Genomic DNA, 25,688 nt, shown 5'->3' with positions numbered 1-25,688 from the left:
GCTTCGTTGGTAGGACTTGGAACATCACACATGCTTCCAAAAAAGAAAGAAAAGAACTTTAAGGCATGTCATGCACTGATACTGCATTAGTCTATGTGGAGTGTCAAGGGTTCATTCCGACTCGTTAAGCAAGGAAGCAAAGATACATTTGTGAGAGCATAAGAAAGAAAAGACCGTTGCTCCTAGCCAGAGTCGTGAAAAAGGCATGAAATTACAACTTTTCATTGAGTTGGCCAGTCTTGGCTAATGTTCACTGCTAGAATAGCTTGAGGGGAAAAAGAAAACCAAAAAAAAACCCCGCAGAAGTCTCAAATGGGATACAAAGTAGTGACAGTGGTATTTAGTGTACTATTACACGCACAATGGAACGCGATCGGGCCGTCAAGCTCGGCTTGGCGGTCCCTACGTGGGACTAGTCGGGTGACACGGGGTCTCCCCTGCGTCTTCTCTGGACCTCAATAAAGTTATTTCACTCAGTCACTAATGCATGAACAATCTGCTCAGAATAGCCATGGCTCCTCCTTTCTGTACATTCCTGCCTTGTTTTTGTGTGTTTTTTTATGTTTTGTGCTGCTGTCTTTGCTTGACTTCTTGTACCATGTTCATAGTTTATGTCTGTCTCATGTGGCCAATAATGACTGATTCGTGATCTAGTGCTCATTCTGTGCACTTTCACTTAATTAATGACCTGGTGACACACCGATAATTGAAGCACCAGTATTCTGGAAAGTCCCTGGTACAAAACTGGTTGAGGTGCCTTTCATTAATCTTCTGTACATATTTTTTTTGGCAACCACATTGCTGAAGATTTTATGATGGAACCAACCATGACCACTGCCTACAGCAATAGCAGTAACTTCTGGCGAGGGCACATTTTGATGACATCTGCTATCTGTTTTTGACTAATTGAACTGAAGTGATATTTTCTTGCAGTTTTCCTTTAATAACAGCTATATTCAGCAGTAAAGAATTTTTGTACAGAAGTGTTGAAATAAAGAAGAAAAAAAACAGTGACTGCAATAGGGAATGTTGGCATACAACTTTCTGTCATGGCTTTCAACTGAAAGACATCCGTATTTTCCTTTTTCTTTTTTTTCTTCAGCTGGCTTGGACACCGTTTTTGGCGGCATTCAGTGTGGGCCTGCAGGACTGCGACGACCCGGAGATAGCAGCGCTGTGTCTGGATGGCATCCGCTGTGCCATCCGTATTGCCTTGCATCTTTCACATGACCGTGAGTAACCCTTGGCCCTGCTCTGGCAGTTGTCCATGTATTTTACGTAATTGTTGTATGAAAAGAACGGCAGAAGTTATTGCAAGATACCGTCTTGGAGAAAATGGTAGCCAGCATCCCCACTGCATATTTTTTTTAGCCATCGTGGTGAGGAGTAGGGTGTAAGGGGTGGCAGAACATGCAGCACATGCAACGATTTCATTGATTTTTGTCTTTAAAGCCATAAGAGTGAAGGCAAGATCCCCTCACAGCCGAGTTATTCGTGCTGTTAAGTGGGGCTAGCGTCAGAACATTCATGCCATCTCATTGTTGCTGCACGTCTGCAACACCGACTTCCACCATCGCATGCGTTTCGTGTGGGGAAGACGAACTTCAAGAGAGAATCGTGCGGGGAAGATGAACATCGGGGGACGGGAGAGAGTCGAAAGTCTCCTCGCACACCTTATATTCCCTCGTTTCTTACGTCTGCCTGCGTATCCAGCCTTTTATTTTACTGGCAGCTCTAATCTCTAATATTTTTAGGTGTTAGACTGGCCATTTTTGTAGCAACATTTTCAGTGCACAGGTTTATTGGTTGATGATGCACAATGTTTGTCGTTCCTCCACGTTGCAGCTGGAGCGGAATGCCTACGTGCAAGCGCTGGCCCGTTTCACCCTCCTCACGGCAAACTCGCCCATCACGGAGATGAAGAGCAAGAACATTGACACCATCAAGACGCTCATCACAGTGGCGCACATGGACGGAAACTACCTGGGCAAATCGTGGCTGGACATATTGCGGTGCATCTCCCAGCTGGAGCTGGCCCAGCTCATCGGCACGGGTGTCAAGCCGCGCTACCTCGGCGGCTCCGGTTCTGGATCAGCTCAGGCTTCGACTGGTGCCCACGGGGCCCTCCAGGACAGCGTGCTCGACCCTATGGAGTGTAAGTACTCTTATGCCAGTGTTTCTCCAATGTTCGTGGAGCCTTGGTGCTCCTCGGGAAGAGTTCAGAAGTGTCTGCGATAACTGCTCTAGAGAAGTACTGTCATTTCTCGACTACAGTTTGCATTTTTTGTACAGATGTTCTGTAAAGGTGAACTGGCAATTTGTGGAACCTTGGGTGTCTTCGAAACCCTCCACAAGCACGCCTTTAAAGAATCGTGACGTTTTCTACACTACTGTTCATTCCTGTGTACAGTCTACTGTGGTCAGTTCTGACTGCACTTAGCTGCACAGTCTGTAGGGGTAAAATCTAGCGCGTGAGGTGAACCTAGTGGAACATCCAGCAGTTTCTTGCTATGGTCACTTGTGTTATCGGCCAGACTTTGTGCATGCGTTGTGCAAGTTGAAACGTGAGTTATCAGTTGCAATTTTTTTTTTTTTTCTAGGAGGAATATGCCCTAATGATATTTGCATGAGTTGAGGCAGCAACCAGTACTGGTCTCCGGGCCTACAGCCAGTCACTGATGTACTATAATGCTTTCTCTTTTGTCCTAGTGTTTGGCTAGATAAAACATAGTCATTTTGAAATATAACAATGGATACTGGGCACACTAGAATAACACACATTTTATAATGTGACTGTCATTTCTTACTTGCTGGCAAGAAAAAACTTGCAGTCCCAGAATGAAAGGCTTCATTGATAACATTGGGAAACAGCGACATAGTAAGTAAAACTGGTGGGCAGGATACACAGGGTTACAAATTTTTCTCTTGTCGTGCGTTCACCTTCCTTCCTCACAAATCGCGCAGTGACGCGTCCCGGACTGCCCATGGACCAAAAGCAGATGGCGATGCTTCAGGAATCCATGGGGGAGACCAGCTCCCAGAGCGTGGTGGTGGCCGTCGACCGCATCTTCACAGGCTCCACACGGCTGGATGGAAATGCCATTGTCGACTTTGTCCGTGCGCTTTGTCAGGTGAGAGCGCCATGCCCTTTGACCGCCCTGCTGCGCGTTTTCCTGTATGTGTGAAATGAATGTAAGTGACCTCATCTACAGTCCTCGCACAATCCTGCCTAAATTCCCTAGCAAGGAATGGAAGCAAAATGACCTCGTCTGCCATCAAGTGACGCCCTTATTTCTGTGATTTACCACCTATTACTGTCTGGGTTTGCTGCGTGGAGTCCTCCATTTGTGCTATTGCCCTTTTGGCTCATGTAAATTTTCAAAATCTTGACTCGGTGAGTTTCTCATAATTCCGGGTTATGGCTGCCTGCTGACACAGTTTACTACGTCACGACTGCTTTGGAAACTAAGCAACCATAATAATCTATGACATAATAGTTCAACGGAAACCCACTAGGCAGAGAGAAGTAATTAAATGGAAAATGAGACATCGACCCAATCATAGGAATTGCTACAAAGGAAACACATGCGGGTTTCTAATAATAATAATCTATTTGGAAAACTTTAATTAAATAATCTTTTTCCTGGTGTCATTGAACCTGGCGTCCTCCTGTGTACACATTAATGGACATACCTTTTGATTGAGCAATTTCTCAAATTTTTTGAAACAGGGGAGGACATGCGGGCCTCACACAAAGGTAGGGCTTACATGAGTAAATACGGTAGTCACCCACTCCTTTATCAGCTCCTCAATGTTGGTATCTGTATAACTTAATATGGTCCTTCCATCTTTTCTTAGGTTGACCTCATTTTCATTGCAACTAGAGTTGGTATTCATTGCCTTCTTGCCGGTGCAAAACTAAATTTGTCTTTCCTTTTAAACCCTTTCGGCAATGTCTGTGGTTAACAGGTGTAGCCAGTGAAGTCTGTTTTTTCTTTCTTTTTTTTTTTTGCCTTTTCTTTTTATTCATCTCTACTTCTTTATTTCAGACACTTCCATCTTTTGAATGTTACTTTGGCCTACTAGAAAAGACGATAAAAATAAAAGTGTGCATACGCATTTATGCAGCGGAACAGTAGTGTCCAATATCCATTAGAGAAGTAAAAGAAGTGCGAGTCATATACCTTTTTGGAAGTTGCACCCGTTTTTTGGGCAAGACTGAGCGTCACTGCCGATATTTTTAGTTTTTCGATTATACGACGGTTTTGCGTGGTCCTCTCAAAGTCGTATAATCGGGGTTCCACTGTATTGTCTTTACATGCAGAAGAAGAAAGCTTAATATGGACCCTCTCTGCAACTGGGAAGGTGACGTGCTAGAACCAGAAGGCATGCACACCAGCTCTATCCGGTACACAGATGTTGAGCGGGTGTTAGTCAATAATGGTAGCTGCTGGCACTAGTGCGCTCTTTATAAGATCAGTATTCTCGACTGATGTGCCATTGTCCGACAGCCTGAGAGGTAGAATCCTGAACTGCCTGCTAGTCGTAAGTTCGAATCTCAGTGGCACAAACAGAATTTTCCTTCCTGTCTTTGTAATTTTCTCGCGAACGATTTTGGGAATCAAGCGATGGCATTGGCAAGCATCAAAACAACCGTGGGAGTGAGCCCGTAACAGCTGTCACTGTAAATGTTAAAATTGTGTTGCTTGTCTGTGCTGTTTCAAGTTCTTGTTGCTTGTGTCCCGAGTATAAAGCTGAATAATTTTTAATAATGCACGTACGTACCCGCAAAAGGCATATGCACGGGACAAGTTTTGAAAAATGCATGCTATTCCCCATGATTCAAACCTTTCCTGTTCTCACTGCGCGCTATCTCGTCTCTTTTTGCTTTCGAAAACAGGTTTCCCTGGAAGAGCTGGCCAACCCATCTCACCCGCGCATGTTCAGCCTCCAGAAGATCGTCGAGATCTCGTACTACAACATGGGCCGCATCCGTCTCCAGTGGTCGCGCATCTGGGAGGTACTGGGTGAGCACTTCAACCGAGTAGGGTGCTCGCCGTCCGAGGACGTCGCCTTCTTTGCCCTGGACTCGCTGCGCCAGCTCTCGATGAAGTTCATCGAGAAGGGCGAGTTCCCCAACTTCCGCTTCCAGAAGGATTTCCTGCGGCCCTTCGAGCACATCGTCAAGCGGAACCGGTCGCCCACCATCCGCGACATGGTCGTCCGGTGCGTCGCGCAGATGGTCAACTCGCAAGTGAGTTTCTTCGGTCGTTTTATATTGTGCACAGACTTGGGTAGGTCGAGTTATGGAAGCTAATGTTGTCATCTACCTGACTGTAGCACGAAGCAACAAAGGGCTATGTTAATCTGTGTTAAGCTTCAGTAATGAACAACTGAAAACTTTGAGTTGTCAATTAATGCGGCCTCGCTCTGCAGTCTGCTTGCTTCCTGGTCAGCTCAGATAGTAGAGCTACCACTCCTGCAAAGGCGTTGATCCGCAGTTCTTTTTTTGGAACAGGATGAATTTTCTTCAACTGCAGAGCTCTCTTTCTGAGAAACACAAAGTGGGTTTCCTTTTTAGTTTCGTGCTACAGTTGGGTGGATGACGATTTTCCTTTTCACGAACCTTCCTCCACCTTGTGGGCTGCCGCAGAACTGATGTGCTGTGGTAGAGTTACTTTCACTAACTATCCAAAACTAAGAAACTAATCAACACCGACCACAGTGGCTCACTGGCTATGGTGGTGTGCTGCTGAACACAAGGCTGTGGGTTCAATTGGGGGCGTAAGGTGCAGGAAGGCTCAAGCACTTAAATTTAGGTGCGTGTCAAAGGACTCCAGGCGATCAGAAATAATCCGGAGTCTACAGCTATGCCGTCTCTCATAGCCACACTGTTGCTTTGGGACATTAAACACAACAATTTGATTTGATTTTGAAACTAAGGAGCATGGCTTTTAGTAGCAGCCACTAGGAATTAACTTTCTCTCTGAAATGCACCAAATTTCACTCCAATCACTCCAGCGATTGCCTTATGAAAGCATTTGTGCATCTTATATGTATGTATTTGAATAAGTGGCATCAGAGTTAACCCTGAGCTAAAACTTCCTCTTAAGTATTTTACATGACAGTTATAACCAGGTAGCTTATATCCATGGAAATATGGATTGTTCAAGGTCTCCTTTGGGAAACCAATAGAAAATAGAGGTCGTTCTTGGCGCATTGCAAAAGTTAATTGCCTTGCTGTCTTCAGTGAGGTGCATTGGTAAAAGAAACGTGCTGTAGTGCAGATAGTGTAGTGTAGCGTACTGCATCTGCAGATGCTGGGCAAAGCAGTGTTAATTAAATGCACAGTACATAAAGCACATGCATTTTCACATGCTTATAAACATCTGCTGCATATTAGAGTGCTTACTGGCTTTCCACAGAATGATATTTGCTTTCACATCTCTTTTAAAGGCCCACTGCAACGAAATTTCACTTTGGCTAAATTGATAATTAATGAGTAGTGTATACTACTACTGAAGCAATCTTGGCAAAACTGCAGGGCTGGTAATTGTCTAACTTTCTTACTGGCAGCCTTTAAGTAGCGCCTAAGCGGACAACACTGGCACCTGGTGGTTAGTGGCTATGACGGAGGTGCTAGCATGTCACCTTTGAGGTTTTTTCAACGTGCCACGGGTAGCCACAGGCAACGGTCAATCATGGATGTCACGCCAAGGAGCCGCCGCACTTTCTTAGTCATGTGTCACCTTTGGCAAAGGCCAATGGCAGCATTTTTTTTTCTTTCTTATCCCCAGTTTCGCTATCAAGAACGTCTACATTTGCGAGCCTTTTGTGACACATCCACTTAGATTTCAAACATAAAATCTTGTGCACAGAGGCTGCACTTACATCTGTAGTATCTGAAGCTGGGCTTTTTACATGGCGCAAAATTTAATTGCAGTTGGCCTTTAAAAGTCGATTGCACTGTGCATGTACTCATAAGAGCTTAGTACAGTATAGACCACTTATAATGTAACCGTTTATAGTCCAGAACTGGCTCCAACGCGGCCTTTTCCAACTCCCGTTTACCCTCCCATAGAACTCCAAGTATACGCATACCGCTTACAGTGCAGCCGCGTGAGACAAAATACCGTTTATAATGCGGCTTCCGTGGGAAAATCTTGCCGACAAGGGCAGTAGCGAGCACGCTTCCCAACGAGGTGCGCCCAGCGATGGGAGAGGAGATGAACGAGGGCGATGCGGAGGAGGAGCATGAGACGTGAAGCATGAGTCCAAGGGCGCGCCATATGTGCGAATGAAAGCGCGGGGGGCGCGCTTTCATTCGCACATTCGTCGCATTCGTCACATTCGCACATTCGTCGCATTCGTCGCATTCGTCGAAGGCGCGCGGGGGGCGCGCGCCTTCGTGGAGAGCAAATGCGACTTCCGTCGCGCGAAAGGCTGTGGGGGTATGGGAGGGAGGGGCGGCAACGCTGTAATGCGGCACCAAATGCGTATCTTGCAACTGGGCGCAAGGGTAACTGGCGACGCTATCTCCCACGCGAAAGGAGCAAAGCGGGAAGGCAGCGCGGGAGGGGGGGGAGGGGACGGCTTCTACTCTGCTAACAAATGCGTTCTTGTACTTTGCGCCTGTGCCGGCTGTCGGTGTTGTCACGCGCACCGTATCTTGAAAGTGATCTCCACACGGCTCTGACCTTTGTATGCACTGTGCTTATGCCACTCAGTTTCCGTTGAAGCGATAGACCGCACGAACCTTCGCTCGCTGCGACGCCCGCGTTTTGACAGTGGTGGTCTGCGGTCATCGAGTCTATTGATGTTCGCTTGTGCGCGTTGATGCCACGCTTGTTAATTCAGTTAGTAAGCGAATGTGTCAAGTTTATGCAGCCGATAAAACTACTGTCCCTACTCCTTATAGCTCTCTACTAATTTGCTATCTTGCAATTGATGCTTCGCCTTTCGGGTGAAAGGGCGACATCTTTTTTTTTTAATTATTACTTTGTCTGCTTCATGTGAAGATTGTGGGTACTTGGGCATTAACCTTTCAACGTTCGTAAATTTAAGCGGATGCAAAACTCAGTCGCACGCTTCGATTCTCGGATACGCGCGGCTGCTTGGTCTACCTGTTTTGCATATGTGCAGGGCTTGAAAATCGTTGTTTTGGTTATAGTGTGGTACCGCTTATAGTGCAGAGATTCGTGACTCTGGCGACTTACGTTATAAGCGGTCTACACTGTACCAGGATTGCAAAGTTGGACAGCCCATGGCTATCTTTCTTCAGTTGTTTTTTCCCGGGAGTCGGGCTATATGACTCTGTAGTTTCTGTTTCTTACTCTTGCTGGCTTTTCACCCTGCAGGCGGCAAACATCAAGTCTGGCTGGAAAAATATCTTCAGCGTGTTCCACTTGGCGGCTTCAGACCGAGATGAAGGCATCGTGGAACTCGCCTTCCAGACGACTGGACGCATTGTCACGCAGACATACGAGCAACACTTTCAGTCTCTCGTCGACTCCTTTCAGGTGAACACTGCTCTTGGCTTGCTTGTCATCTCCTTAAGGATTTTCTGCCATGAATCAAATACGATGGATCCCTTCCAAGATTAGCGCAAAGGAACCTCATTAATCGGTTCATCTTGACAGAAGTTCAGCTTATCGAAACTGCATTGGATCTACAAGTAATTAGGCAGTGTCTAAACTGCTTAGTCTTGCCAAAACCATGGCGATAGTTACTTTGCTAACGATAAAGCTTGTAGTTTGATGCACTAAGCCATCTTCTGTATTCAACATATTTGGTAGTCAACTGGCTTCAAGTGATGTTTCGTTTAGCCCAAGAAACACCATGCCAGGTCACGTTTTAAGAGGGGCCTTTTGCGAGATAGCTTGAAGGGAAGGCGCTTCAAAAAGCCTGTTACCCTCATCACACCGTGCAGGATGCGGTGAAATGCCTGTCCGAGTTTGCGTGCAACGCGTACTTCCCGGACACGTCGATGGAGTCTATACGGCTAATCCGGCACTGTGCCAAGTACGTGGCGGAGCAGCCACGGACCTTCCGCGACCACAACATGGAGGACCAGACGGTGCCCGAGGAGGACCGTGTCTGGGTGCGCGGTTGGTTCCCCATCCTCTTCGAGCTCTCCTGTATTGTCAACAGGTACTGTGCACTTGCCCTGGTGACGAAGTAGTTTGTGTCATTAACTTGGTGAACAGTCAAGCCTCGATATAAAATATCACAGTTGACTTGCATTTGTTCGACCTCGGTTAATTCAACTTTTTGCTTGATTTGAACGCACCGGAAAGTCTTGGTGAGAAAACGTGCATTGGCTACAGAAGGAAAACTCTTCTACAGTAAAACCTTGTTAATTCGGATTTCACAGGACCGAAAGAAATGTCCAAATTAACCGAATGTCGAATTATCGAGGGTATCCAGAAAACAATATGCAAATGCTTACTATGCCAACACGCTTTTGTTTAGTGAATGAATCAGCAAATCGTGTTTCTATTTTGCACAAAAGCAGTGCGGCAGCGGCGATCGAAGCCTCGAGACTTCCTTCGTGGCACGGATGCAGCGCGCACCTTCATTTGCGACACGCTTTACACCACCACGTGCACATCCCGATAATTTTTTCGCCAGTGATCTGATCACCAACAGATCGTCCATCCATCATGATGTAGCCGGTGCTCTTTATCCTCTATAGCTTTGCACCGAGTCAAAACAAAACTGTTTGCCGCAACTGCTGCAGAGGGAACCGTGGCCGCTATCGACGCGATTATGAACGGCGACTTTGTGGTGCTGAAGGCATGGGGTGACGCACGCACAGAGCCAGAACGAAACTACCGTTCGCTGCAACAACTGTGGACTAATGCGTGACCGCTATTGACGCGGTCATGGATGGCGGCTACGCAATAATGAAAGCCCGCAGCCAACACGGCGTTATACACCGCAGTAAACACAAGAATAAAGGTGTTAAAGACACAAGAAGGCACGAAGCGTTCCAGCATTGCTGTCATTCACGTATGATTTCCGTTAATGATTATGGCAATGCGTACTCTGCCACTTCGTTTCGGTTGTACACTAGTGTTGTTTTTGCTCTTTTGCGTCGCACGTTTGCGGCGCTCCTCGCTCGCCAGGCTCTGAAAGTTATCCGAATTAACGACAGTTTGATTACATTGAATAATGCATACGCCTGCCGGGGCCAGAGGACACACCCGAATTATCCGATTTTCCGAATTAACGAGGGTCGAATTATTGAGGTTTTACTGTAGATTCGAACGTAAATGTGTGCCACTACGGTTAGTTTGACTCCCCTCCTGTGCCCCCTCATGTGTGCAGCGGTTACTAAAAGCTGGAAAGCGCAACATGTTCAGCACATGGCACTACTGCTTCCCTAGGTGTGAAGTAGTTCAAAACATTCGAAACTTTCAGATCGTTACTTTCCAGTCCAATGCTTAGGCAGTGCTTAAACTTGTTGTCACTCTTAGGCGCATCTGGTTGAGTCGCTCTTCAATAGCAAGAAGCAAAAGGATGTTACAGACTACTTCAAGCAATAAAAAGAAGATTTGAATTTGTGCATTCTGCCTTAATTTGTTAATTCAGTCTTTCAGATAATTCAACCAAATCTTGCAGTCCTGCAAGGGTCAAATTAAAGGGAGTCATGTTTATTGGATATTAACAATGTAATATAAATTGGTTGGCCATACTTTATTTTCAATAATGTTTTCTTTATTTTACTGTATTACTCTTTTTCATGAATGTGAAGACAAAGATGCAAGATTTGAGGCAATGTCGGTTGGAGCGAAATGAATATTTGTTTGCTCCCAGCTCAATATATGCATTCTGGTAGTAAAAATGTCAACTACAGTCGAATGCCTGATATTGAAATGTTTGGGGCTTCCAAAATCATTCTTTATGCAGATCAATTCGTTGTAAAGGTCGCGCACCACACTGCACCACTCACAGTAGGACCGGGACAGAATTATTCCTTCATTATACAGATCATTTCGTTGTAGAGGCCTTCGTTGTAGAGGACTTCATTGTAGAGGACTTCGTTGTAGAGGCCTTCGTTGTAGAGGACTTCGTTGTAGAGGACTTTGTTGTAGAGGCGCTCGACTGTACTCAGCAACTTGAAACGGCACATCCTAGATATGCATGCGCATTTTAGCCAGCAGCTCGGCTTGGCTGGCCCGCAGCCCACAAGCCAACATGTCAACCCTTTGTGATCACAGCAATGGCGGGACTGTGTACTGACAACAGTAGGTCGACAGTTGCTGACTGTACATCGGAGTTGCTGACTGTACATTGGCGTTTGATTATTGTTCTGCACGATGGCAGGTGTAAGCTGGACATCAGGACCCGGGCCCTGACGGTCATGTTCGAGGTGGTCAAGACGTACGGCTCGTCGTTCCGGCCTCACTGGTGGCAGGACCTGTTCCAGATCATCTTCCGCATCTTCGACAACATGAAGCTGCCTGAGCGGCACAATGAGGTGACATCACTAGACTAGGACAGTTTACATTTTGGCAGTGTTAGTCTTGCAGTGTTCTGTGTACGACAGTCGCAAAGTGTTTTGTTGTGCCTTAGTGGAAGGGATGTATCTGTGGTAGCATGGTAGAGAAAATGATGGGTTTGCGTTATAAACACAGTGACTGGGCTGCAGTTGGTAAAGTAATAATGTGTCCGATTAAGTTTTTCCTTTTTCATTTCTGTATAACTGTATAATGAGCACTCTTTTGTTAAAAGGACACTAAACGCAAGTATAAGTCAAGCGAAATTGATAGATTGATGCTCCAGAACGTCTAACGAGTCAATATTATCGCAAACAAAGTTTTAGTAATCGAGCGATTGAGGTAAATGCAGGACCTGATTTGCGACTCACCCGTGACTTTCATGCACTAGCTCGATTAAGTAGCCACTCCTCATTATAATTCCGTCACTAGTACTCAACCTCTCCTAATAAAAAGATTGCATTGCATTATAAGACGCAAGAAAATGCTACTTGTCCTGTTCTATTCGATGTTTAGAAAAAATAACTTATTGACGTTACCCTTGACAACGACGCAGGCGGCCAAAGGTTTTCGTTATTGTTCGATTCTGCGCCTCCCACGCTTTTGCATTTCAGTAGTTTTGTTATTACATAGTGCTGTGCTAGTTTGCAGCCTCTGAAAACTCACACAACTGCAACAGAGAATTTCACATTCAATTTTCTATTTCAATTCAAACATTTGACCCTCTGCATCTATGGAAGTTTCATGTTTGTTGTCTCAGTATTCCTTCGCATCGGCAGTGAAATTTCGTTATATTGAAATCATGTATAAGCATATACTTCGTTAAGTTGAGGTTCTAAATACATGGTGCTCTATGGGCAAGAAGTTATGAAAAGTTAAATACTTTGTTGTCTCGAGAATTTCGTTACATTGAATTTTCTTATATCTAGCCTTTAATAAGTGTGTTAGCACCACCAATAAGTTTTGTGTTCGCTCGACAAATGTTCTAATAGCAGCCCCGCTAGAAATTCTGTGAATGAATGACCCCGAATACCTAATTTTGGCGATAACTACTATTACTACATGACTGAAGTGTTCAGATCGACGACCAAGACAGTTTGAGGTTTTAGGTGGACTGATCTCGACATTCTTCATTTCAGACGAAGAGCACCAGCTTACTAACTTCGCGAGCCTATCTTTGTCTCTGATTCTTTCGAATTGTTGCACATAGAGGAGGTTAGTTCTGGCATGTTTTTAAGAGTAAATTTTTAGCTGCAGCTGGTCAAGAAGTGTGTCCACTTCATTTTCGGAAGCACCACATGTGCAGTGCGCACACTTCTTTGTGTGCAGAAGGCGGAGTGGATGACCACCACTTGCAACCACGCCCTGTACGCCATCGTGGACGTGTTCACCCAGTACTACGACGTCCTGGGAAACCTCCTGCTCGACGAACTCTTTGTTCAGCTGCACTGGTGTGTTCAGCAAGGTGAGTTAAGGCAGTCTCAACATTGTGCTTGAAAACGAATTGTACCAGTGTCCCCTTTGACGGTCTAAACTTTTGTGTTGCTTTTGGCCTATCATAGTTAGTGCTGTGTGGTTTCTTTTTCTCTCCACATACCCTGAATCTTGCAAGCAGATTTGTCTCCAGCGTGTGGTCCACGCCAGAATGAAATGCAAACATGAACCAAACTGGAAGAGACAGTTAAACCTTAATATAACAGTCAGTAAAATCGTCAATTTGCTTCGTTATATAGAAATTTCTTTGCATTGAAATTTAATCTTTTATGCAGTTAATTGCAGTTGCCGATGGACTTTTCTTACACGGAAGGGGCCGCAATATTTTTCGAATTATCGGGCAATCAGAAAAAGCAAATGTGAATGAAAAAAAAATTAATTTTGTTGAATTAGAGTAGGGGACAAAAGATACTATTTCATGCCGTGTCGACGATATCTTCTTCACATCGGTGGTACGAAGCGAAGCCAGCCACACTTTTACGTCCACTCTGACCCCGCGGCTGATAGTGTCACCTGCAGTGGGACGACGCTATCATGAAAAGCGCCAGGAGCAGGTAGTGAATGCTTCGTCTGCCTCTTGCTTCAATGCGTCTCCAAAACTTGAGATTACGCAACCTCTAGTACTAAACGCGCCGGAAGACAGCACAAATGATGCCATGCCATCTCAGTACGCCCATTCTTTGAACAGGCGGTAGATTACATCCAAAACAGGGTGCGTATGTGCTCAGCGGCACTGACAGCCATGCGCAGCCACGGCTGCACTATGAAAGTAGACGTGCACCAACCTGCCCCCACTTTGTCCAGCACCACCACCACCACCCCTCACGCGCGCTTGATCACGTTACCACGAGCTCGCTCCTTTCCCTTCTTCCCCTTCGCTCGCTCGAAAAGACTGCACTCATCAAGCACCATCCTTCTCAGCTCACCCTCGCAAGTTTTCACTTGCACTTGCACAAAGCGCAGGGCACGATAGGATCTTATCGCACTTGGACTTTATATGGAACATGACGCTGCTCCTCAACAGTAGCTCTTGGTCACATGGTTTGAGAGGTGCATTCACTAGTAGCCACTTGTAATTCAACCATTTGACCCTCTGCGTCCACTGAATCGTCCATTTATTGTCTCGGTATTCTTTTGCGGCGGCAGTTAAATTTTGTTATATTGAAATTGTGTATAAACATACTTTGTTGTATTGAGGTTTTAAATACATGGTGTTCTTTAGACAAGAAGTTATAAAAAGTTCAATACTTTGTTATATCGAGAATTTCGTTATATTGAGGTTTAACTGTATATTTCCTTTTCTGTATTTGCCACAGGTTGGATTAATCTACATGTGACCTATCATAATCGCATAGTTGTTGTGGCATATTGCTGCTGACGATGAGTTTATGGGTTCAACTGTGGGCTGCGGTAGCCACATCTTAATTTGGATAGAATTGGGCTGAACCGAGAGATTGGAAAGCCCTCTGCGGGTCGGTCGCACGGAGTGCATCGACAAGCACGATGGACTGATGCTGTTCCCCACCCAAATATAACCGACTCCACACGCAACGTCATCCAGCAGCCTGAGAGAAAGAAGCTAGTTTCTCCTGCGCCCGACTATCCACACCATTAGGTGGCGCTAGCATCGGAACACTCACGTCATCTCTTGTTCTAGTGCGCAACTACACCGACTTCCGCTACCGTATGTGCTATGCGGTGAAGCTGGATTCCAGGAGACACAAAAGGCCATGTGGGAAAAACATTGGGGAAGTGAGAGAGTTGAGCATCCCCACAAGTGCTCGGAGCACTACACATATTTTTCTACGCATTTTTGTAGACGGTGCTCCAATTTCAATATCCCAATGTCGTAGCACTCCGCCGCCAACCTGTTGAGGAAGCGTTTCACCGCTTCTTTGACTTCATCGTCACTCCAGAAGCGTTGGCCACTCAAGTGTTCCTTTAACTTGGGGAACAAGTGATAATCGCTAGGCGCGAGGTCCGGACTGTACGGTGGGTGGGGCATGACAGTCCACCAAAGTTTCTCAAAAGATCCTGGGTTTGACGGGAGACGTGAGGTTGGGCGTTGTCGTGAAGCAGCGTTACACCGGCTGTTAGTCGTCCTTGCCATCGGTTCTAGATAGCTCGCCTGAGTTTTCTTAGTGTTGCACAATAACTGTCTGAGTTGATTGTTGTCCCAGATCCCAAAACACACTGGCCATTACTTTGCCAGCAGAAGGAGTTTGTTTGAACTTCTTTGCGACTGGTGACCCTGAGGGACGCCATTGTTTGGACTTTTGTTTCGTTTCGGGAGTGAAATGAAACACCCACGTTTCGTCTCCCGTAACAAAAGAGTCCAACAATCCTCCCTTATCTTCTTGACACTGTTGAAGAAACTGGCGAGCACCCGCCGTGGTTGCTCAGTGGCTATGGTGTTGGGCTGCTGAGCATGAGGTCGGGGGATCGAATCCCGGCCACGGCGGCCGCATTTCGATGGGGGCGAAATGCAAAAACACCCGTGTACTTAAATTTAGGTGCACGTTAAAGAACCCCAGGTTGTCCAAATTTCCGTAGTCCCCCACTATGGCGTGCCTCATAATCAGATCGTGGTTTTGGCATGTAAAACCCCATAATTTAATTTTTTACGAAACTGGCGAGCACAGGCAAGGCGTTTCTCCTTGTGTTCTGCTGTCAACAGACGCAGTACCTATCGAGCTTAACACTTGCTGATACCCCAATTTTTCAGTCAAAGCTCTTCCACTGTACCGTAAGAACCTCCCAGAAATCCGAGCAACAAGTACACGGACGGTGATCCTCCTGTTTTGAAGCACTTTGCGTTGGACCATCTCGATAATCGCCTCCGAAACAGACGGTCTTCCACTCCGTTCTTCATCGTGGACTTCCTTCCCACTGGCACTAAACTCCCTGCATACACTTGTCGCCATACACCTCTGTCAACTGACGATGAATACCCATGGGTGAAGTCCCTTTGGCATGCAAAAGGCGAATTACGGAACGAATCTCGCACTTGGCGGGAGGAACAATGGGCACCTCCATCTCGGACGGCTGCTGAGCCAAGACTGAGCGGCACAGCGAAGCACAGCCGGGCAGAATCGAGAGTGGGTCACCTCCTCAATACGGGGGGGGGGAAGAAGTTCTCGCCCGCGTTCTTTTTTTCTTCTCGGATGCCGTCTCAGGTTTTCCAATCCCACGCGCCGCGCCGTCCACTTTCTGTGCCTTGTTGTCTGCTAGCCTGCTGTGTCAGCTGCCGTGAAGGATACACGGAAATCTAAGAGTAGTTTGTGGTACTGAGGCGTTGTTAGCATGACATGGAAACTTAATAATGATTGTTATTCTGTAAAGTTCGGTATTCTGAAGTAAATATTTTTACATTGAAGCTATAAGAAGTCAGCAGGGAATTTCTGAAAAGTTGTTAATGAGGTATTCGTAGTAATGAGATTTTACTGTACATAGCTGCCATCATTTACAATTCTGTTGTAAAAGACTCGATTTATAGAGCTTATCTACAATTGCCCATGTAGACACCAATGCTTGTTCATTTAGGTCCACTTTCAGGCAGAATCTATTAGAAAAAATGCGAATGCAGTCGCCGACTGATATTCAGAGCCAGATTATTCCGACGCTATTGATTATTCAGGCGCATAATCACGGCACTGGCGATGTATAATGTCGATGTATAATGACAACCAAATCTCTGCCTACATTACGTTATCATTTTATGAATTGACATGAATTGTTTCATTCGTGACAGAGATCATTCTAGCTGTGTCTATAGAGAGGGAGAGTGCCTGTTCACAACGACCCTACAAAGCAGCATCTGGGAATAATTTTAGTAAATAATTAACATGTTAGGAATAATTTTAATAAATTGTGAACATGTTAAGTTAGAAAAAACTGTTTTGTATTTCTGACCAAAGTTAACTATATTTGGGCTTCCGCTGCAGTATTTTTTCAAACACTAACGTTGACTACTCTGTAACTACAGTAAAACCTGTTTCTGCAACATGGCACAATTGGTGCGTATATCAGAGAATCTGATATACTCGAGTTTTAAAGTCCTAAAACTATGATGCTATCAAATTAGGGTCTCCAAATATATTCATTCAACTGCAGACAACAAGCAGTTGGCACGGTCGGGTACCAACTGCCTGGAAAACCTGGTGATCTCAAACGGAACCAAGTTCAACACGGAGACGTGGGACAAGACCTGCCAGTGCATGCTGGACATCTTCAGAACCACCCTGCCGGCAACGTGAGCAGCTCGCATGCGGTGTTTTCGCATCTTGTGTTTCATTTCAAGGGTGCGCCTGCAGTGCCATTTTCTGAGCAGGCTGTAGGACTTGGCCGAGAGCATGGCCTCCGAGGCTGTCGGCACAGTGCAGGATTCTTTGCCATGCTAAGATGTGTGGATTATATATTTCTGCCATGGGTATGAATACCGAATAGTAGATTTCTAATCGAATATGGAATCGAACAAGAAAAAAAAACGTATATGGAATTCTTCAAAAATTTAATGCTTACCAATGTTGGGCAAGAAAATAAGGTGCTACACATGTGCGGGAGGGTCCTAGCATTGCATAATGAGAATGTGGCAAGCTATCTGTAACTTAAGTACAGAGAAGTCAGGATACGCAGTGTGGTATACTCTTAGCGAACGGAATGCCAAATTAGTATGCCAGCACTCATTACAGCTCAGTTCTAGCATATGAAAGTCTGGAAAAAGTTTTTTTTAAGGGTGTGTAGATACTCAAATATCATCAAATAAAATCAAGTAGTAAACATTCAAATAATTTGATTTGTGAATTGAATATCTACTATTCGATGTAGAGACCCGCACAGTGCCACATCTCGCATGCGCTGTGTAGCTTCTCGAGCTCGTTGCCACGCAGGAGAACAGCTCGCATTGTTTTCGGTGCAAAAGGAGCGCCGAGTGCTGGCTGCCCCAGCTGAGGTCGTCGCAGACTTTGTCTCTGTGAGGGTGTCTGCCCCATTGCATGCGCTCCCCGACGTCAGCACACACAACACACAGTACCTGAATGTCGCAGTTGATGGAGCAATGCTGTGTTGATCCTAATCCAAGCCAAGACAATTCATTAGAACGCGTTGTGTCATTTCTGTGCCGATGCATCTCGTCAATATGCCAGAGTCGCTGAACAATCTTAGAAATTTGGTGTTCTAAGCGCTTATAACTTGCGATTCAGGCGAGTTGAGAAGAAAACGAGGTTAATTCACCTTGAGATAGCGAGAGTGCAGCCATCTCAACAATTCACACTGTAATGGAAGCCATGGGTGCCACCAACTTTGACAACGCTATTTCCATCTAACTCGCCAAATTATGTAGTATGTTAACATAGTGTACATAAGCCACGGAAACCCGGTAGCGTGCGGAGCATGTGCAGAGGGGCGTACACTATTTCTGTATGTACGTAAGGAGTTTACGTTTGCCTGAGAACACCATTCTAAAGCTGTCTGTTTAGCTACAGTATCAGTTTTGCAACCCATAGCTTCATTTAAGAGGTGTGAGGGATTATCATGGTGACTTTCACGAACGATCGACCCAGGCAATGTCACTCACAGAAACATATAATGACAAAGACAGCTGCTTGCAAGTCATGTGTCAACTGTACGTATCCTCGAAGACAGCAAAGAGAGTGAAACCTCGTTGATACGATGCTGCGTAATATGTTTTTCGGGATACTTTTCTTTTGTTCGATAATACGATTTCGTTGGATAATACGTTGGATGATACGATTTTCGGATGATATGCTTTATTTTCCGGTTCCCATGAAGATCGTATCAGCGAGATTCCACAGTATATCCTTTGTTTACTTTGGACAGAAGCGAATAGCTAGTGGATTTTATCATATGGCTTCTTATTCGGGTCAGGGATCATCTCATCTTACAATAGGTGCACATCAGCACAAGCGCCTCCTCGCCTTGTACTGTTTTCTTGATTACCCAGGGGTCTTCACGTTCAGAGCCTAAGTCCAGAGTTTTTCACACACAGCCATCCTTCAGCAGAATGTCTTCAGGTACAGAGGCCGAGAACTATACACGCATCAAATGTGCATGTGTGCTCGCCAAGGACTCGGCTCCAAGTCGAACAAGATAACCTTAGTTTGTTTCAAACACCGAGTGGTTCCATCAATATGAGACAAGGCCTTTGGATGCCTGCAATCTATTTTTAACCCTTACAAAAGAGCAGAACTTCGGGTAAAAATAGAGTTTAGCCCAATTTAAAGCTTGTTTGGGGTGCCCAAATCGGGAATTATAGGGTTTTACTCGAAAACAAATGACTTTGTACATATCGCCTGATGAAGTTTGGGGTGTTTGAAGCTAACGTGCTTTATTTGTGTTCCTCACTTTTGCCCAGTTTGCTCACATGGAAGCCCAACAAGGATGGTAGTGGAAACCAAGAAGCAGTGAGTGGTCACGATGACACGGACACAAGATCAAGTGAGTTTTTTGTTCCTCCTTGTTACTGAGAAGTGTGCATTCTGCTGCAGTTCCTTGAACTAGAATTATGGGATATGTAACAGGTTTGGTTGCTCAAAAGTGCAGACTTTGCATTACCATATTTACTCGTTTAAGGACCGCGCTCGTGTAAAAGTCGCACTGCCAACTTGGCAGCCCAAAATTGAAAAAGAAAAATGAATTGGAAGGAATGATCATCTACTCTTGAACCTGAGCACGTGACATTCTGTGGTTTTGATAATTTTTGCGAAAGGCTTTAAAGTTGTTAGGATATCTCGCCATGCATGTCACAGAGGACGACTGTCTGCACGAGTGTGCTGCCGAACCAAACCTGAGCAGTGGAAAAAGTGTGTGTGTTGAGGAACAGAAGGTGCGGGGCGTGCGTGCGAAAACAATAGCGTGAAGAAATAGTTAAAACAATAGCGCTCCCTTTTTCGCTACAAAAGGAGTCTTGGCGCTCTTTGGCCACATCTGGCCCTTGCGCCAATAAACCACAATAATCATCATCGCTACAAAAGGACCATGGTGTCTATGCTCGAACAGAAAAATTGTGCCAATATGACCAGCCCCTGTGTAAGGGCCGCAACTTATCAACATTGCGAAAAAGAACTTTTGAACTTTACGGCAAATAACTGTTAAGGGTTAAGCATAGGGTTTATAAGTCCTCTGTGTGTGAGTAATCAACTTAGCAATACCTTTTTTGACAAAACCAAGCCGGCGAGAGTTCACAGGGTGGGAAGACATTAGGTTACAGGAATGTGCTGCTAGTAAAATACTTTTACAAGCTTCTTTGTTGTTTGTTTGTTATAGGCTGCTTGTAAAGCATAAAAAGGCAGGAAATGGAAAAAGTTTAGCAAAGAATTGACATATTTATTGCGCTGGAAGAACGAAAGCACACAGCAGGAAGACCGGACGGGCGTTTCGAGAAATAAAATGCATTTCACCAAACAAGGGTTCAGTGGGCTGTGTTGTTTGATAAAATCAGATGCACAGCAGCAGTCCTGAATAATAGAGCCTGTACGTGCCAAGAGAAGAGTATTTGGCGCCTAGGTATGCTTAAATGACAGATCCAGCGCCTATTATAGATGCCTGAAACAGCGTTTTATAGTGCCGAAACATTGGGTCTCTAGTAATGAGCACCGTTAGTTTGACAGATTCTGTGAACTGAAAAAAACCCTTTCGCGTGCACGTGCAGAGGACGAGGTGCTGTTCAACTCCCTGAAGATCAAGTGCGTGGTTCAGCTGGAGCTCATTCAGACAATCGACAACATTGTGTTCTTCCCGGCTACGAGTCGGAAAGAGGACGCAGAGAACCTTGCAGCTGCCCAGGTAACTACTAATTTCTGCCTCGTTATCTTCTGTAGATAGGAGCAACTTCCAGTGTGCGAAAAGAGTTGAAGGTATTACCTTTAACTTAATAACTAACATAATACTTTCACTTTTTTTTTTTTCACAATAAATTGATACGAAGTTGGGAGGTGCGATAATTATGCGGAGAAAATTTTCTGAGAGAACGTTCTAGGTGCAAATGAAAAATAGAGTAGCTGTAAATCAGGGTTCTAATGCCGTCCCCTGTAACCTCAAACGAAATATTACTTCCATACAGCACTTACCTTTGTAATGAGAGCACACTTCTTACACAAGCAGGAACTGCACACGCTTGTCCTCATCTGTTCCCCGTGTCTTTGTGTAATTTATTCACGCTTGGTTTTCCAGTCAACATGTCAGACCAACCAGCCAAACAGTGTGTCCTTCTGGAGGAACCTGCAAAGGCACTTTATTTGCAGACACTAGCTGAACATATAGTCACCATCATAACCAACCAGTACAAGTAGACGACAGTCACTGCAACAATTTTAGAGGGTGCAATGATTACACGAGGGAAAAGAATAATTAATTTAGGAATGCCAGTGGGGGAGAGGAGAGGGGGGGTGCGAGCATCATTCATTCATTAAATACAGTATCGTGTTCATTATGAGTTGCAGTGCATAAGGTGGGGCCAGAGCACTATGCAGGCCTAGCTAGTGGCACAAACGTGTGACATGCCCAAGAAAAATGCAGGGAAGGTATTGCCATTCCCACAATGCACATCAGCTCCTGTGCTACCCATTCCTTCATGGGATGCAGTGCGCCCATAGCCTGCCGAGTAGCCCAATTACTCACCTGCAAAGTAGCATAACCTCCCATGCATAATGTCGTGTGCTTCATGGTGGCATGCCACTGGCTCTTGAAGGGATTGGGTGTTATCGCTTCGCAATGTAGGCCCACCAACGTCCAAATAATGTTTAAGACAAAACAAAAAAGGGTTAATCAGCATTGCTAGAACAGCAAGACCCTCTCCACAGTTTTTCTTGAGTGCATCGCAAATGCTACCATAAGCTGGGTCAGGGCTCGCATGTTGCAACTTGTACTAAATGCAGTTAGTGCATTACAGCGCAATACTAATCAGGCCAGTCTCGTAAGTTACCCTTTCAGAGCTCTCTGCGTGTTTTATTTTGAGAAAAGGATGACTTTTTAGTGAATAGAATGAGGCCAGATCTTTCTATGTTCAATTTCACTCCCAGTCCACAAAGCAAGGATGTCATAGTGCCATCATGGATTTTACGCATTTTTGGGACCATTCAGCGCAGAATAGGTTCCACGAAAAGTGCCGGTTCGGGGTCTCGACTTCTTTTCTGATGCCACGCGTGATCTTTATTTCTTTCTTTCTTTATTCAAGAATGACCCCGCATTGCCCTTGCGCATTACAGTTCAGTCATTCACAATTGCATTTCGTTAACGAGCAATGGTTGAGCTCAAAGATTGGAAGCAGCAGCTTGGCGTAACAGCACCTGCCTGTTGAGCGGTTCCCTCTCACAGCTGCAGTCATTCAGTCGTATAGCAGCCTGGAACTGTCCCGAGAAGCTCACGTTGCCTTGATTAGTTGTGAAAGGAAAGAAAGAACCATGTTTGAGAGAACAACTTTACAGGAATGGATGATTCACACAATTCTGTATATGTGACAGTTCGTCATCTGCTTGGCCACCACTCGGCTCACATCAGAGATTTATTGCAACAGCAACTAACACTGTCGAAATTTACGAAACAAATGATGACCATTTATTTGTGGCTGCTTGTGTGAAAGTAAACAAGCCTGTGCGAGGTTGCAGAAGCTAAAAAAGTGTGACAAACATTTCCAGTCTAATCGGTGCACTAATGCAGTAGTAGCTCCACCCCTGCAGCTTTGTATGCACAGGAAGTAAAAGTTCACAAGTACAATTCGAAAAGAATGAATCTTGATGTGCTGAATGGACTCTTACAGCTTCAGACACTGTACAACGAATGTGTGGACCTTACAGGCAGAAGTGGCGCCGTCGCAGCAACAGCAGCAGCAGCAGCAGCCAACGGCACCAGGTGGCATGGGTTACCTGACCGAGAGGTTTGCCCGCTCCCTCTCGCTCGACCAGCAGCAACAGCAGGAGGAGCAAGGCATGTACAGCTTTCTGACATCAGGTCAGCTGCTCCAGCTGGTGGACTGCCTGCTCGAGTCACACCGATTCGCCAAGGCCTTCAACTCTGACAGCGAACAGCGGAACCTCCTGTGGCGTGCAGGCTTCCGTGGCAACGTCAAGCCCAACCTGCTCACTCAGGTTGGTCACAACAGCTTCTTTTATTGTGGGGGCTGGATCCTCTATTTTTGTGTGTGTGTGTGTGCGTGTGCGCGTGTGTGTGTGTCACAGTCTGGTAGTGTCACAAACAACCCTACAGTTTGAAGCTTACGAGCTGCTGTTGCCTTGTGGCTCAAAAAGACAACTGACCCATGAATTTTACTGTTGCCATGTTCGCGTTTTAACTGGCTAGTATTTCACTACACGCTACCACCTATCAATTGTGCCACCTTCACTACGTGTTTTCGCTTCACGTGACTTTTATGCGGTTCTCCAGTAACTGTGACAGCGGTTGCGACATTTAATTGCGAACATCAAGTTGTACTTAGCGTTTGCACTGGTCTGTCTGTAGCCTCTCGTGTCATTTGTGCCTCCTGAATGTGTAAGCCTGCAGCATTGTGATAGCAGGTTATACTTGCAGTCCTGCACCAGTTTGTGTCACTTTATCTGAAGCCCTGTGTGTGTCACGTGTCCTGATCATAGGCATAGAAATGGCATAGAAAGCTGCTCGAGCGGTCAGCTTCTCGCTGAGTAAGGTCTCAAGATATAATGCAACACAGTGGAACCTCGTTGATACGATTCCGCATAATACATTTTTCGGTATAATACGTTTTTTGGGTCATTTCCCAGGTCTTATAGGAGCAATGTATTTTGAATAATACGATTTTCGAATGATACATTTTGTTTTACGGATTCTCATGAAGATCGTATTAACGAGATTCCACTGCAGTTAACTTGGCCTACCCAGAGACGGTGTAATCTGCGGTTGCAAGGATCGCACTGGGTCATTTGGAGGGGGTTTCTGCCTCTTCCGGGCACGCACGTAATTGCCATGCTGCGAAACGTGTTGCAGAAGATGAGCAGTTTTATGAAATTTAATCGGCTGCTCCTCGAAAGCTTTGCTTCACCCAGATTCAGAAGTGTGCGTTGTATCTGCGTAATTTTTTTCACGCTGTTTGGTGCTCTTGCGACATGGTGCGTGCAGGAAGCACAGAGCCTGGCCTGCGTGCTGCGCATCCTGTTTCGCATGTACCGGGACGAGGGTCGCCAGGAGGCGTGGCACACGGTGCAAGACCGTCTCATCGGCGTGTGCCGAGAGGCGCTCGAATACTACCTTGGCACTGGCCACCGAGAGCCACCGGGAGTCCTGGGACTCCCTGCTCCTGCTCTTCCTCACGCGCGTGCAGCGGCTCGACGACGAGCGGGTGAGCCCACTGCCTCGCGGAGCATTCATTCCGAGCCCCCACGACGCAATGGTGGCATCGAGAATTTTTTGCATAGCAACTACTCGAAGGACATCCGAGAGATGCGTCAGCTGGTGACAGTCTTGATAAGTAGGCCATTTTAGCCGAGCATTTACCGTCTGCTCCATCCGGACTCGCGCACTGTAACAAATTGCAGACAGCTGCTCAGTGGGAACACTATGCGGTAGACTTCTATTAATGCAACTCACTTATAATGTGGAGAGGCCACAAAAAAAATATACATATATTAGAAGCCGGGATTGAAATAACCTTTTTCCTAAATAAGTATGCCTAATTTAACGTACCCAACTATTTAAATGCAAGAAATCGTTCATTTTATTTTTTTGGCAGTTAATTTTTGTCATAAAATGTGTTAAATGTGTTAGTCGCGCCAGCAATGATAAGTAACTAATGACTTGCTGAATTGAGTAAAGCTTTGGCAATTATGTAGCAAAGTTTGGGGCCTATGCAATGAACTAGGATAAATGCAATGTTATAAATACTAAGGAAGTAATTTTTTGAAAAATTAAGCAAAGTAATAAGAATGCACATATGGACCAAGTTTATTAGCGAAATGAGCTGTAAATTCTAAAAATTTTGAATTTGGTGGTGCCCACCCCAACAAATTGCAGGGCACTCAGTAAAGTTATTTGAATGAATGAATTTCCTTTGTCTTAGGTAGCTACACACATCTCTTTGTGAGGAATGAGTGTGCAAAATTTCATTTCAAAATATTTATTTAGAAAAAAGTTATGAAAGTTTGCATAACATGAGGTCGAGCAAAATCTTGTTTTGGTAAAAACGTAAACGAGTGTTTCAAACAATGTGAAAGATTTCAAAAACAACATGTAGAAGCGTAAAATGTACCAGGTCCATAGCTGGGGCCCCCATGAGTTGCACTAGAGTCTCTTTTAGTTCGTGTAGCTGCTCATCGACGACATAAAATGAAAAAATTATTCTGGAATAGTACTGATTTTTGGAACCAATGCAATGTTGTTTAGGTTTTGCAATACGAGTGTATGGGTTGGAAAACTCGCTGTAACTCCCAAACATAATTATGATAGGAAGACAATTTACTTTGCAATATGTTTCTGAATCCGGCCTCCCACCTCAATTTTTGATGTCTCTTCTCTTTACTCTTTTTTTTTTTCCACAGTTTCGGGCCCATGCATCGGTCTACTATCCGTACCTGTGCGAGCTGACTTGCATGGAGGTGAAGCCCGCAATAAGGGCAGTGCTACGGAAGTTCTTCCTCCGCGTCGGAACCGCCTTCAACATCTCGCACCACTAGTCGCCGTTGTTGCTTACACAGACACTTCTTTTTTTTT

The 25,688-nt window shown here is 45.3% G+C and overlaps 1 protein-coding gene across 1 annotated transcript in view; it reads left to right on the top strand.

Annotated features, from left to right (window-relative positions):
* The window catches only part of LOC119431061 (brefeldin A-inhibited guanine nucleotide-exchange protein 1-like), a 53,876-nt gene extending 28,188 nt beyond the window's left edge, over nt 1-25,688 (top strand). Inside the window, 16 exon segments of the mRNA XM_037698524.2 lie at nt 1,103-1,213; nt 1,215-1,232; nt 1,846-2,155; nt 2,965-3,131; nt 4,901-5,254; nt 8,358-8,519; nt 8,930-9,150; nt 11,329-11,482; nt 12,831-12,966; nt 17,109-17,247; nt 19,369-19,451; nt 20,665-20,798; nt 22,808-23,098; nt 24,102-24,236; nt 24,238-24,321; nt 25,517-25,688. Coding sequence (XP_037554452.1) covers nt 1,103-1,213; nt 1,215-1,232; nt 1,846-2,155; nt 2,965-3,131; nt 4,901-5,254; nt 8,358-8,519; nt 8,930-9,150; nt 11,329-11,482; nt 12,831-12,966; nt 17,109-17,247; nt 19,369-19,451; nt 20,665-20,798; nt 22,808-23,098; nt 24,102-24,236; nt 24,238-24,321; nt 25,517-25,651 — 2,634 coding nt within the window. The 3' untranslated portion in view covers nt 25,652-25,688.

This window comes from Dermacentor silvarum, chromosome 10 (genome assembly GCF_013339745.2).
Source record: "Dermacentor silvarum isolate Dsil-2018 chromosome 10, BIME_Dsil_1.4, whole genome shotgun sequence".
Classification (NCBI taxonomy): Eukaryota; Metazoa; Arthropoda; class Arachnida; order Ixodida; family Ixodidae; genus Dermacentor; species Dermacentor silvarum.
The sequence above is the reverse complement of the archived record's forward strand: the minus strand, read 5'-3'. Positions and strand labels throughout refer to the sequence as shown.